We start from the raw sequence: 13,793 nt of genomic DNA on the forward strand, positions 1-13,793 counted from the left end.
AGTTAGTTTGGCTTTTCCGCACAGCACGTCAGCACGCGGCGGCGGCAGATCAAACACCAGCTACGGTGGCGTGCCAGCATTACATTCGTGTTCAGTGAGAAATGAGGCGTCAGAATGAAAACTACAGGCGTTTTCACCGCCTCCGTGACAATCGGCATTAGCACAGGATGACTACAGGAAGGCTAGAGCTGACCATGCCGCAGATTCTGGGGCACTATAGACGAGTGCGAGAGGCTCAAACGGGTGCCGACCACCTGGCTGCCAACTGTTCCCGCCACTATATCTTCCGTAGTGCTGTTAGCAAGTACGAAATAAAGTGTGAACCGTGGCGTGAACGCTAGCCGCACCACCACCAGTCACTCATGTCATGAGGCAAAGCCTGCCGCCTGCCATTCGAGCAGATACAGCTTGGCGCTCAGCAGTTCGATACGTGTTTTTGGCAAACCGCATTCGATATATAAAGTAAGAACTACATGTGTTTCTAAAAATATTCCGGAACAGTTAAATGTAACAGAAAATTCGTAATATCCGTGTTCGTTAAATCTAGGTGTGACTGTAGTACATATTACACGAGGTGCAATCAAGAGACAGGCCTTAGTAATGCCTGTGCTACCGATTCCAGCAGTGATGCATTAGCCCAAAGCTTTTGACTGCACCGTGTTGTTTCTGCTCGAATTAAAGATATGACATTACATACAAGGTCAACTTAGGCCACTAGACAGGACTACACCAGTTTGACTGGCCTCTGACAGTAGACCTCAACATGCACTCCTTTGCTGCAGGCAGCCAGGTGCATTCTCTGCACAGTACTAGACAGGCTACAGTCCAATAGAATACAGAACGATAATGGACTGTATATGGTAATATTTTCAAGCATTCATTAATGACAGGTGTGCACGCTACCGCATACCAAGCACAAGCTCTCGGAGACCACCTGATCAAGCACAAGGGTGACAATCTCTGAGGCCCTGAGGCCCTGGATTCATTTCTGACCAGAATATATCAAAATCAAAGTTAAGATAGAGTTCTTTTTTACAGTGACAGCTGTATAAGGGGCTTTCGCCTTCGTAAGCAGCATCACTGTTGTAATGCTGTTGTAAGTGAAAAACTCCAGCCTTCACCATTCACCATCTTGTTCATGAGAGCGCTATCCAGGTGGCCTAGGGAGTCTGTACTCTTGAGAATGTGCTCCGAGTGATCATCTGATTCTGCTTGGTCTATCTGCTGCTTGAAAGAGCAAAAACGATAGTTTTATTTGATTTTTATTTCTCCATGATAGAGGTACGATAGCCACAGCCAGGTATCGAGAAAATGCAGCATGTCCAGCAGCAAAGTATAGCAGTTCCTCCTACGATTCATGTGCAACTGATTATCATGTGGCACAGTGCTCGACCACCTGATCTATACGGCCTCAATGCCAAGAGGGAATGCTCGGACAAGAAAGAGACGTCAAGAGACATTTATTTTCCCATTCTTTGCTTTCTCTTCAACCTCGTTTTAAACAAGCACGCACGCGACAAAAAAAGAAGCTCATGCACACACACAGACGCACACATGCGTACACACCCAGTGGATACCTCTCGCACGACAGCTGCAGACAGACACGCGGACTCAACAGCGCGACTTTGTGATGAGCCACGCTGGTGAGGCTATGTGGTTTTATAAATATATATATATATATTTTTTACGCGAATAAAAGATGTGTCTTGCGAGTGCCTGTTGTTCCTTCACACCTATATGCAAAAAAAAAAGGGAAACATGGCGTGGATGTGTGTTGTGTGTAACAGCATTATTGCAATGAAGAGAAAGCATAGAAAAAGCAATTACATCAACGACGATTGCTCGTGCAAAACCATGAAGCACCAGTACCTTTTCACTTCAGCACAAAACTTTAATTAACAAAGCAAAGAGCAGTTCAGCTATAAATGCATGCTTGCATTCAGTACAAACTTGAACAGAAATTTTTTACGATGCGTGCGTTTTCTTTTAGTGTCCAACAATCGATGACCGCAGTTTCCCAGTGTGCATGCCAATTAAAAGATAACTGAGTGCCACGTACTGCAGCTCTTTCGCTTTCCATTTGGTTATGCGCAGGAGAGTTCTTAAACCTGAGGTTTACTATGTTTGCGGACAGCAAACATGCAAGAAAAAGCCCAAGTCACATTACAAGCGATCAAGAAAAAAGGAGAAGAAATGCAGCGTAACTGACCATAGTGACATCAAAAATCGAAACAACATACCGAATGGCTTTCTAGCCACTATACAAAGGACATGGTTCTCTACACACTCTTCAAGGGCAAGCGCTTTTAATGACACCAACATGCTCCTATATGGTACAAAAGGCCTGCCTACAAAGCTTTATACTTGACCAACATTACCTGAACGTAAAAAGAAGAGAGTGGTATGAACTGCAAACAAATTAAAACATTTATTACTTAATTCAACTCGCAGTGCTTATGGGTACTCTTTCCAAGGTGAGCAACTGTAGCTCTTAAAACAGGGTATGCTCATCAAAGTATTGCCTCACAAAAAAGCAAGAAAAAAATTAGCAAACTGAAGCAAATCGACCAAAAAAAGTAGCTTCTAAGCTCAACCTTTTGCTGATCAAAATATACTAACAGGAAAATGATAAGCTGCCTAGGACATAAAGCGAAGCTGCACTGTCTGTGATGCTGACTGACCAACACTAAAAAGACAAGCATAAACAAGCACAGGCAAGCAAATGTGAACACAAGCACTGGAGGAATTGGTGAGACATCATAAAATCAAGCTGCAAGTCTGCAGACTTCGAAATCACATACACCAATTTCATATTAAGCACAGAGTGTGAAGGGCTAGATAATCTTCCATGATACAATGTGGCTTTAAAATTAGTATGCCATGGGACAGAAAAATGCCAGGCACATCCTTGGTGTCCTACTCGGTACTGTCTGAGGGAGATTTGTGTCTTGAGCATAGTTGCCGATATACACTAAACCATGGGAAAAAGAAAAGCAGGTAAAGGAGGAAGAAAATAGAAAGGCTGAGAAACTGCGGCAAGAGATCACTCTCCAACATGTAGCTGTGTCTGGAAAAATGCGTAAAGGCTTCAGCAGAAGCACTTGTTGCTGATGGTGTTAACCTTTAGCTGTCCCAGTGAAAAAAAAAAGAAAAAAAAACCCACTACCTGAAAGTGCCCAGAACACATGGCGAGCAGAATCGGAAAGTGAGGGCGACGCAAGCGACACCTGGTAAAGTATGCTTTGACGCGAATTGGCATCTACCACTTCTATACAACAGATACAAACCACTTTTCACGCAGCTACTACGTATCGCAATGAACATGGGGCTCTGTAAAGCATTGTGGAGAGCCTCATCATCGCCACCCCGGCAATAGACATAGTGCCTCCAATATTTTTGCCTGGTTGTCCTGTACATGTTGGGGATCAGCTCAAGAAAGTAACACACACCTGCTGCCAGAGATTGCAGTCGGATATAGCGTCAAAACATGGTGCACTAATGTGCAGAGCATCATGACTTTCCAGGCTACATGTCCAGACTATGTTAAAATTAACATATTGCAGTTTGAACACCTCCAAGCCAGGTGTAAAGCTGTGACACATGTCTACATATTTAAAAAAAAAAAAATTAGTTTTCAGATTGTTGAGGCCCCTCCCGTGTACAAATAACTCTCAAAGACCATCGAATGGCAGAGGTGAATGGCTTAAATAACTCTGTAAGAAGGGCGCACAGCTGTGTTCCTTACTCCGTTCCTCCCCCTCCCCCTGTTTATTAACCTGGGTGGCAGGGGCCTCGTCCTCTGCGTCGCATTCACTCACGATCGTGGCGCCACACCGTTCCGCTGGCCGTTCATAACGGTCGCGCGACAACGGGCTAAGTCGGAGGGCCCTGGCGCCGCTGCGCGGGCGGCTGGTAGAACTGCTGCTGCGGGCGCCCGTGGGCGCCTCCGGCGCCAAACGGCTGCTGCGGCTTGTGGTGCGGCGGTGGCGGCCTCTGCCGGTAGCCGCCGCCGTGATCGTAGCTTTCCACCGGCTGCCGCTGGTGGTGCTGCGGCTGGTACTGCGGCTGGTGGTGGTGCTGCTGTTGCTGGTTGTGGTAGCTGTGTTGCTGCTGCTGGTGGTGATAGTTCTGCGGCTGGTGTTGCTGCTGCTGCTGGTGATGGTGCTGGGCAGCGGCCGCATTGGCAGCCTCGTTCTGCATCATGGCCTCCAGGTAGCGGTAGTCCTCCGAGTCGCGGCTGCTGCTGAACTGCTGCTGCTGCTGCTGCTGCGGCTGTTGCTGCTGGTGATGATGATGCGAGGGTGGGGCTTGGTGGGTGGCGCCGCTGCTCCCGCCCCCGCCACCGCCTGTGCTGCCGCCTCCCGCCTGGCGGTGGTACTCCTGCCGAGACGAGCCAGACTGGCCCTTGTCCTGCACACGTGCATGCGAAGACTGTGGATCTTGCCAGCGACACTGCTGCAGTGGGATGCAAATGTCGACGAGACGCGAAAAGCATTTTTTTTCCTGGTGGGGGGGGGGGGAGGGGCTAAGCGTCTAAGCCTAAACTCTACGTCAAAACCATGCATCCCTGTAAAAGCTACAGCGGTGGCCTCAGCTGATAAGGATCGTAACCTCACCGCTGGTATAACGAAGAAACAGTTGCTCACTGGCTGGCGCACGCGCACAGTGGCCAGTCAGGGTCGGTATCGCCATGCAAAGTGCTTTCAAACCTCGGCCCCTGATTCGCTGAAGCCAGCTGCTGCTTCCACAAGGCGTCAAGATTTGAGTGCCCTGCAGACCGCTGAGGAACCCATTCCCCGACATACCGAGGCGCTGTTTTAGTGAGACAGAGCGTAGAATTAAACGGCGCGTCCGGACTCGCCTGTGCGGCCTACGCAGTGCACCTCTCAACGTGAGGACCAGAGCAAGGGGAGCCAAAAAATTTGAACCCAGCAGATGAGATCAAAGCTCATTCACTTCCTAAGCTCCGAAATGAAACTTGACACGCTCCAGAGCGAACAGTACGCCGCTTTAAAGAGCGGGTACCACCGAACCAGTATAGGGCGCTCCATCATCCACCATCATCTTGGCACAAAAACTACTCCGCTCCTATGATCTTCCTATCACAAGAGCAACCCGACAGGCTACCGCGAGAAACTTACGAACGTGACACCCAGCAGTTCATTCATTTCCCTCTCGACAGAGTCCGTTAAGTAGAGGCTAAATGTGTCACGTGCCATCTCTGGCAAAAGCACTGACTTCTGCGTCGCTCCAGAAGCTGCATGTCATTAGGCGCTAAGGAAACGCACACTCAGGAAAGTGCCCCAACTGGAGAGCCACTCACCCACTGGACGAGCGACACGGTCTGCACGTCCGAGCAGAGCACCTCCTCATGGTTGCCGTAGTCGACGAACTTGACCACGCACGTGTTCCCGTTGGCAGACACCTCGTGCACCACGGCCCGGTAGAACTGCGCCACACGGACAGGGAGGGGGTGGCACGGGGTCAGCACACAAACACACATCTACGGGCGCTGATCACTGATGCGCGGAACAAGAGAGGCACAAGTGCAAGTTTCCTCCGATTGCTGCGAAAACAAGTCGCACCGCACGTTCATTTATTCCATACACGCACATGACGCAACTAAATTGCTCATTAATGAAAAGTTTATGCCCTACAGCAGTCAGCATAATCTTCACAAGGTATAAAGTCGGACTGGGCAGTTATGATGATGATGATGATGATGAATTTTTATGGCGCAAGAGCATCTGTGGCCAAAGATCGGCATGACACAAGGTTTTTTTCTACTCAAGGTGGAGTTAAAGATCCATTTCCCAAGCATTTCACCCTAAAGAGGCCGAGCACCACGAAGGAAGCACCACGATCCCTGAGACAGCGAGCTCTGCGAATGCCAAGTAATTTCAACAGCGACTGCAAAAACAAAAAAAAAATTTTCTAAATATACGCGCCTTGCCCATATATGAGCTGCCTGCATCCCCAAAGCTATAGCCAAGAGGAGCCAAGAGGAGCGAAGTGGGAAACGGAAGCTTTGAAAAAAAAGAAAGCTAAAAAGAAAAAAAAAGCGGGATTACGTAAGGCCTATAAAGATTCGCAAACGCAAACGCACCGAAATACCCGCAAAAGCTGCAAATAATATACCAGGAGAAAAAAAGGCGAAGCCCGGAGAGACGAAGCGTAATTCGGAGTTCTCTGGGGATTTTGAGAAGCGTTGCCTAAGTGAGGCACATACGTATATACGTAACCCGGCGTGAGACACCACGCGCGCCAAAAAAAAAAAAAAAAAAACAAGCGCTACCACACAGGCGACGGTAAAACAAGGAAAGCAAAAGCGCTTCCGGAAGCCACTGACGTGTCCGCACTACTTCCGCTGCATGGAAATAAATGCACGGCCCGTCGTCGCGCCAACAATTGATATTGTTCTGCGCGGGATACGAAACATACACACACACGCACACGCACGCGCGCGAGGAAGAATAACCGAAATAGCAATGCCTACTACGCGCGAAATGTTTTTGGCGCGCCGGTCCGAACTGGCGCCCGACTTTCCGTGCGACCACATGCAGCCGCGCTACAACCGGCGCCGACTTTTGGCAACTATACACGCAAGGTACCCGGAGGCAGCATTCAAAATTCAAGCGGCGCAGCACGCGGGAGCGCCGAAGGTCTCGGCGGGCAGGCGGGACCGAGGTGAGATTAAAAGAACGCGATTCACGAATGCGGGCGAACAACCTCGCGAAGGTCTCTGCGGGAAGGCGAGGAATGCCACGCCGCCTGTATCGATTTCCCAGGGAAACGCGCCCTCGAAGACAAAAAGCCGAACCCGGTAGCAGGAAGGCGTCGCGCTAAGGCGAGCTCGGTGCGTGCCCCAACGGTTGTTTCGACTCGAAGTAAGCGGCTTCTCCTTCGGCGCTTTTACCGAACACGCTCAACATCTACAGCAGCGAGGCAAAGGTTTTTCTTTCCTCTAGCTTCGTTACATTTCGATTCACCAAATAAACAGCACAGGGCAAAAAAAAAAAAGATGACATAGCGAAAGTTACTCAGCAACCAGTGACACTCGTTGGGCTCGCACGGGCCGAAAGACGTTACTCAGTAGGAGTACGATACACTACAAAGTAGTAGCAGAATAGAGGAATACGAGTATATTAGTGGGGGAGGGGGGGGATGCTGCAGATAGGCAAGCGAAACCTATTGTGCAACTTGTGCAGAAATGTATTCCGCCCGATTACACATAGAAACATCAGAAATACAAACACAGATATGAATTCGCAAATGTCAACACCATCATGGGTGTATTCTTTACAGTCATTCCATAGCGTGTGTAAGCGTTTAATTCTGAGCTTTCCTCGCGACCATTTTTTTCTTCGGTGCGGCTTCATAGCTCACAAAAGAAGTTCGCGACCCGAAGAAGAGAAAAAAAGTTGCAAAACACGAGTCCAGGCGCCACAAGCTGCTCGTGAAGGCGTATGGAGCGATGGCTCGCAAGCATTCCAACACCCGGGTGATGCAGGACTCCCAAAGAAATCGACACCGCCAGTCAAGTCCAACAAACGAATCACCGATCGTAATTTAATTTTCTTTTTTTTTTCATTTTGCTGCACAAATCATGATTAGTGAAGAAGAAAATACTGACGGAAAGGTGAACGCATACAAACGTGGGTCCGTCCTACACAAGAGGAAAAAGCTAAAACTGACCTTGGAGAAAGCTTGGGTGGTCAGGAAACGCTGAAAATAGAGGACACGGCACTCCTGCCGCGTGCAAGGCACCGAACAAAGCCGCCACTTCCAGAAAAAGAAGGCTCGAGGAACTCCGCATGCCTAGCGAGGAAGCGGCTCAACTTCCTCATTCGAAACGCGCACATTTGAAGCGCTCCTGCAGGCATCTTCTGCAGGCACCCCACGCGACATGCGGAGGTCGTGGGCACAGATCCCATCGGAGACATGTGATTTTTTTGTTGCGAAAGCAACACTACGCGAGTCGCCGAGCCATTCCGCGGAGCTGAGGAAAGGCCATACTGCGCATGCGCGAGGAGCACACGGCGCACAGCTGGCGCTCCGCCGCCGTCGCTGCGCGGGTGACTCAGAGGTGCCGCCCCCGGGCTCGCCAGTTGCGCATGTGCAGTAGCGGCGCACAGCTAGCGTGCCGGGGCCGCTGCCGCGTGCTCTCGGGCCCCGTGCTCCTACCGCTTCATTCTGAACCCATCGCCTCTCTCTCTCTCTCTCTCCTCGTTGCTTTCGCAATCCTCCAGGTTTAACCAGAGCTAAACCACCGCCAATTTTTTCTTCTATGCTTTCCAGTCAGTTATCTTTCAGGCAAAATACTCGTATGGTTGCGCTAATAATTTCCCATTAACCAACGCCACAAATAAAAAAAAATTCCCTTACGCGTTCCTCGATTTCAGTGAGCGTTGGCGTTCTTTACTGCGGGCAGCAGTACGCACTATCGTGCTAGGGAGAGCGGGGTTCGCGGGACGACAGGAAGAGTGCCACGGTACCTTAAGATGTCATCGTCTCACCGACAGCGCTTACGCAAAAGACGGCGAAGCTCAGAAAATAGGGCACGGTTAATATATGCAGAGCTGAACGGCTGAATTAAAAGCCGAGGCCGATGCGCAGAGCTTCCACGTTTCTTCCGTTTCCCCAGCCATGTATACGCCTCCGCCTATGCAGCTGGCTTTCCCGCAACGTTCACGACCGCTTATCATACCGGCGCAGGAAGGCGGCCACTCCATTCTGAACCCGTGCATTGCCGGCCGACACCTACCGACTAATGGTAGCATCTCATTGCCGTCACGATGATCCACTATGCACGCGCACGCCACTTTTTGTGCGAAAACAGATTAATCTTCGTTACGAGGACCGACCTGGGAATTTACGCGACATAAAAACCAGGGGGGCCGCATAAATGGACACACTGTTGTAGGGCAATCTGCTCACGTGCCTAGAGCAAGAATCAAAGTACAAATTTTGGGTCGACGCGTACGCAATCCAGACGAGGCCCGTCGAAAGAGGCTCTCCGAAAGGAAAGCGTTTTCGCAACAGGTGTGTGCGTGTCTGGAAAACGAGTAAATTAGCCTGGAAACAGAAAAACGTACGGGAGTACGTAGCCAATATCCAATTAGAATCTCCGTATGCGCACACAAACCGCTGCGCCTTCATCAACGGAACGCAGCTTCCTCGCACCCCCCAAACACATTAGCACTAAAGCGCGCGTTCTCTTCACTGAGAAACCTCGGGCCCCGTGCTCCTTCCGCTTCGATGAGCGTCGCGCGCAAGCCTCAATCGTTACGCGGCTTCGCCCGCTCACAGTTCGCCCGGCACGTCGCGCCATTAGCGCAACGGCGGCCACCAACGCAACGGCGCGAGCAGCACGCGCATCTGCGGCGCATGTTCTGGCGCGGTTGCGTCGACCGGAAGGCCACCATCAACGGCCGAGCTGCGCCAAGTCAGGCGGCAAGGCATCCCGGGATCACCACCCTCAACATCCGAAGGAGAAAGTGCGTGTGCGCGCGCACAACCGGCGCAACAGGCGGTAGCAGTCAACCGCGCGACAAGGCCGCGACCAGGTCGCATTCCCGATATCACCGGCCGATGCGTCGGAAGGAAGGGTCGAGCGCTCGTCGAACTCCTGGCGAAACAACGAGACTCTCTCACCCATCGCGCTCGCCTTCGGTCCGGGGGGTGAGGGTACCGAACAGCCGAACGAGGCTCGCTACGAGCTCCACCGTTCGCCTGGCCACGCAACGCAGGAGGAAAAACAAAGGAGAGGCGGGTACGGCACCGATCGGTAGGAGCACATCCGGCACAGACGCTAGCGCAACGAAGGCCACGGCGGAGAAGCAACGAGGTTAGAGAAAGGGGGCAGGCATCGCTCGAGGGTCGCTTCGCGTTTGCGCGCCCCCCCGCCGTCTTCGGTCGAGCCGGGGCCGCGAGAACGACGACTCACTAAGCCTAATGAGGAGGAACTCCAGGCAAGCGTGGCGCCTTGTTCCGTTCGCTGCGCGGCGCCTTCACCGGCACCCCGTCCTTATCCCCCCTCTCCCCACCCCTACCAGCCACCCGGGAAGCATCGCCCAGTTAGCGCGCGAAGACAAGACGGAAGGTCGGCCGTGTTCAGAGCGCGCAACAGATTGTCGCAGATACCGCGCACAGACGAGGAGGCTTCGGAGATCACCTATACCGCGACGTTCTACGTCCGTGTTCCGCAGACGTCCCGCTTTCCGGGGTGCACGGCCTCCTTCTGACGACGCCATCTTTTCTTTTGCCTGCGTCTATTACGGTATAGAAGCCACATATACGCCCGCACCTTGACGACGGGGACTACAATGGGAACGAGTAATGACATCTTCAGCGCCTGTCAAAGCTGGCGCGCGTCGACCTCGCCTCGTTGCAAGTCGACTGACACGTCGCGAAACCTTTCGCTTCTCTCTCAGACACTGTCGTCAACAAAAAGTGGTGCGCGCGATTCGTGTCCCAGAATACTGCGTACAAAAAAGGATGCTTAGCGCCCCTTGAGAGAGCCTGAGCACCGAGGCTCGGCGACGCCAAAGTCATCTTCAATACAACAACAAAGAAAAAGACTGCCTCATTTGCACATGCTACAGAACATGCACAGACTGACTCGGCCTTAGCTAAGAGCGAGTTTTAACATAGCAGAGACGTACTGGCGTAAACGTATACTGGTACATATACCAGCCTGCAGCGCGCGTCTCCAATACCGACTGCGCACGCGCAGCAAGGCGCCCGTCTACGTCAGAACGTCTCCGCTGCGCTATCTAAGTACGGTCTTCCCGAACGTCCTTTGTGGGCTGATGCACGCAGAAATTTCTAATTGCATCACACCTGAAAACGGCATACCCTACAGCCGATGTATTCTTAAAGACCACTGTCACCCGCTGCCGGGAAGGTTATTCGTAAAATGCAACAATCCAGCCCACATCGGGGCGCCACTTACGACCCTCGCACAGGGGCTTTAACCTCAAACAGCGCGCCGGCTTCAGCGACGTTCCGAGGCCGGCGCATTTCTCTTCGGGTGTCGCGAGAGGACGCCTGACACGAGTCGTACTCTACTGGCCTTCCATTCCTCCACTTCGCCACGTGCGCTGCGTTCCACATGCGCGACAAGCCCCTTGTGGTATTTACGGCTCGGTTACTTTTGAGTCCAAACCTATTTTACCAGACTGTTCATTTTGCTGGCGACCTCGGTAGAGAACAAGCGCTTTAAACGCACGCGTACGAATTCACTGAGCAGGGGAATCCCATTCACCGGTGCTCCCATAGCCGAATTTAAGCGAGATTATTTGTCAGCGCTTACTGTAGATCGTGCCAGTTCGGAGAATGTTTGTGCGCGCACAGAAGCTTACTGCAGGCGCAGCTAATGTGGCTAGAAGCGTTTCCTAACCTTACTTGGGGTTTTGCCCGACTGAAAGTAACCGCGAGCGTTCAGCTGAGGAAAACAAGGCAAACAAAAAGAAATAAAATGCGAAAAAAAAGAGGTCGACAAGTTTAGGCACATTCCAATTTACAACTTAGTACGTTCTAAGCAGTTCATAATTTATTCACTGCGCCCTTTTTCTATTACTGTCCTTAGCCAAAACGTCGCGGCGAACGTTGCTCAAGGGCTTCCTCTCCTAGATACTGCGAAGCTGTGAGGAAAAGCCCGCTGGCTGGTGCGTACGTCGAGATGAAAACAAGCAAGCTATGTACGCAAGAGGCGGTGCGACACACACTTTTCATAAGCGCGAGAAAGTGGTGGTTGTGCCGCAGTTTAGAAACTCGCTATAGTTATACATTACAACATATTTTCACATTTTGCCATTACCATGCAACCAAATGCGTCGATAAACAAAACGAAGAAATCATCCTCAAGCAGCTGGCAAGAACGAGGTGATTATAGCCGAGAGGAAAAAAAAAAAAACAAGCAAGCAAAGCGGGCGTCGGTTGGGACAGCCGGAATGAATAGGCACACAAGCAAGCCGGCAAACACGCCTCTCGCAACAATGGACTCCAACCGCCGCCGCAACACGAATCGCATACATGCAAGTAGCGCTACTATTCGAGCATGGATGCGTGTATGCACACACACGCACATACATGCATGCCGCATCTCGCAGACTCCGGAGAGAGGAAAGGAGGAAAAGAAACAATGACCTCCCCCTCTCCCACCTCTCAGGCATCATTTCCCAAAACCCGCACGCCGCTCCTCATCTCGAAGCGCGGCGCTACGGGACGACGGGGCCATCATCAGCGACCAGCGGCGCGCTACGCTAATACCATGCAGTGTCCTCGCAGATTAGAGAGCCCTAGTTAGCCAGAGCTCGTCCACATACCGAAAACAACAGCGCTCTCGGCTGAGAGAGCCTTTTCGAACACGGGAAACGAACGGCATAGTCGCGCAAGCCAACACGACATTCATGAACCCAGTTAACTGTCACGCTTGTCTGCTCGTCGTTGAACGATGTCGGCTTTCTACAGCTTCAACAACAGAGCACGGATTTAGTGAAACGAAGCACGAAGCAGGGGCGTGCGAGCCCCATCGCGGAAAGCAGGTTTTTTACTTCGCCCAAGGACGGTGGCTGCGCGCTCGCGGCGTACGCCGCCGCCCTGCGCTGCGCCTCGACTGACGCGATCTTCCCGTCCGTGCCGGGCGCTGCAGAGGACGCGATGGGAATGCGAAGGATGAGCGGCCCACCTGTAGGTTTTACAAGACGAATCACGCATCGTGGTATCTAAAGAACACGTGGATTTTACGGGGCAAAAAAGCAGCGTTTCAGAAAACTGAGTGAAGTAAATTGAAATAAAAGACAGCGACCGATGGCCCACATTCTATGGAACGCGACCGATAAATCGGTGAGGAACAGAGTCAAAGAACTGAAGGAACGCATCAAGCGAGCGAAAAGTCCCGCCCTCGGCGACGCTATATACCTCAAGGCACGCACCTGTAGCCGAACGCATGTGGAATGAAAACCAAGGAGAAAATAAGGTTCACGCCACTCGCTCTTCGTACAAGGCCTAGCGAGCAGCATGTAATTCCCGTCCACCCGCCCACAAACAAAGACTCCGGCTTATTTGAGTAAACGCACCACAGGCAACTGAGAAACATCAAACGCCTGAGTGCTACAATTCTGAACGGAAGTGGCAGTGAGATGTGAGGTCGCTTGTAAGGCCCAATCGCAGAGCACCAACGAGATAACGCAAAACACAACCTATCCAAGCAGCACGGAGACAGCACGGCGTGTGCGACCTTGAAATGTGAGGCGACCAGCCCGCGGTAGGCACGTTATTTCCTTCTCGCGCGCTTTTATGCGGACCACGATTAGTAGCGCGCGCTTCGAATACTCGACGGAGGCGTCACAAGGAAAAAAAAAAAAATTAAAGGGGGGGGGGGGCACAAGGAGGCTGACCGGACCGGAGTCCATTCCTCCACCGCCCCGTTGCATATTCGGCTAGCGGTCACATATGCATGTATATACTATACTCTATATGCGCGTTTATATATGCCTGCAGCGGGGGGTGCTAAACACCTCTGGCTGCGGACAGGCCGCCTCTGCGCGGCGGATTATACATTCTTGTTACTGTGCCCAAACGCAGAGCTTTTTAAGGAAGGATCAACCTGGGGAGTAAAGGACAACGCAGCGAGGTATGGAAAGAAAAATGATAGGTGTAACGTTGAGACAGGTAGAGGGCAAAGTAGGTCAGGCAACAAACGCAGGTTAATGACATCCTAGTCGAAATGAAGAGGAAGAAATAGGTTTAGGCAGGGCACGTAACGCGAACGCAACATAACCGCTGGT

At 51.6% G+C, this 13,793-nt stretch overlaps 1 protein-coding gene across 2 annotated transcripts in view; it reads right to left on the reverse strand.

Moving 5' to 3' along the window:
* Positions 1 to 1,444: 1,444 nt before the first annotated feature.
* The window catches only part of LOC149372283 (tudor domain-containing protein 3-like), a 110,990-nt gene continuing 98,641 nt past the window's right edge, over positions 1,445 to 13,793 (reverse strand). For both annotated transcript variants that reach the window (XM_089566734.1, XM_089566733.1), the window contains exons 12-13: positions 5,324 to 5,449; positions 1,445 to 4,410 (exon numbers count right to left, since the gene is read on the reverse strand). In XM_089566734.1, coding sequence (XP_089422860.1) covers positions 3,874 to 4,410; positions 5,324 to 5,449 — 663 coding nt within the window. In that variant the 3' untranslated portion in view covers positions 1,445 to 3,873. The remainder of the gene's footprint in view (positions 4,411 to 5,323; positions 5,450 to 13,793) is intronic.

This window comes from Amblyomma mixtum, chromosome 1 (genome assembly GCF_055824585.1).
Source record: "Amblyomma mixtum isolate Tamu chromosome 1, ASM5582458v1, whole genome shotgun sequence".
NCBI classification, from domain to species: domain Eukaryota; kingdom Metazoa; phylum Arthropoda; class Arachnida; order Ixodida; family Ixodidae; genus Amblyomma; species Amblyomma mixtum.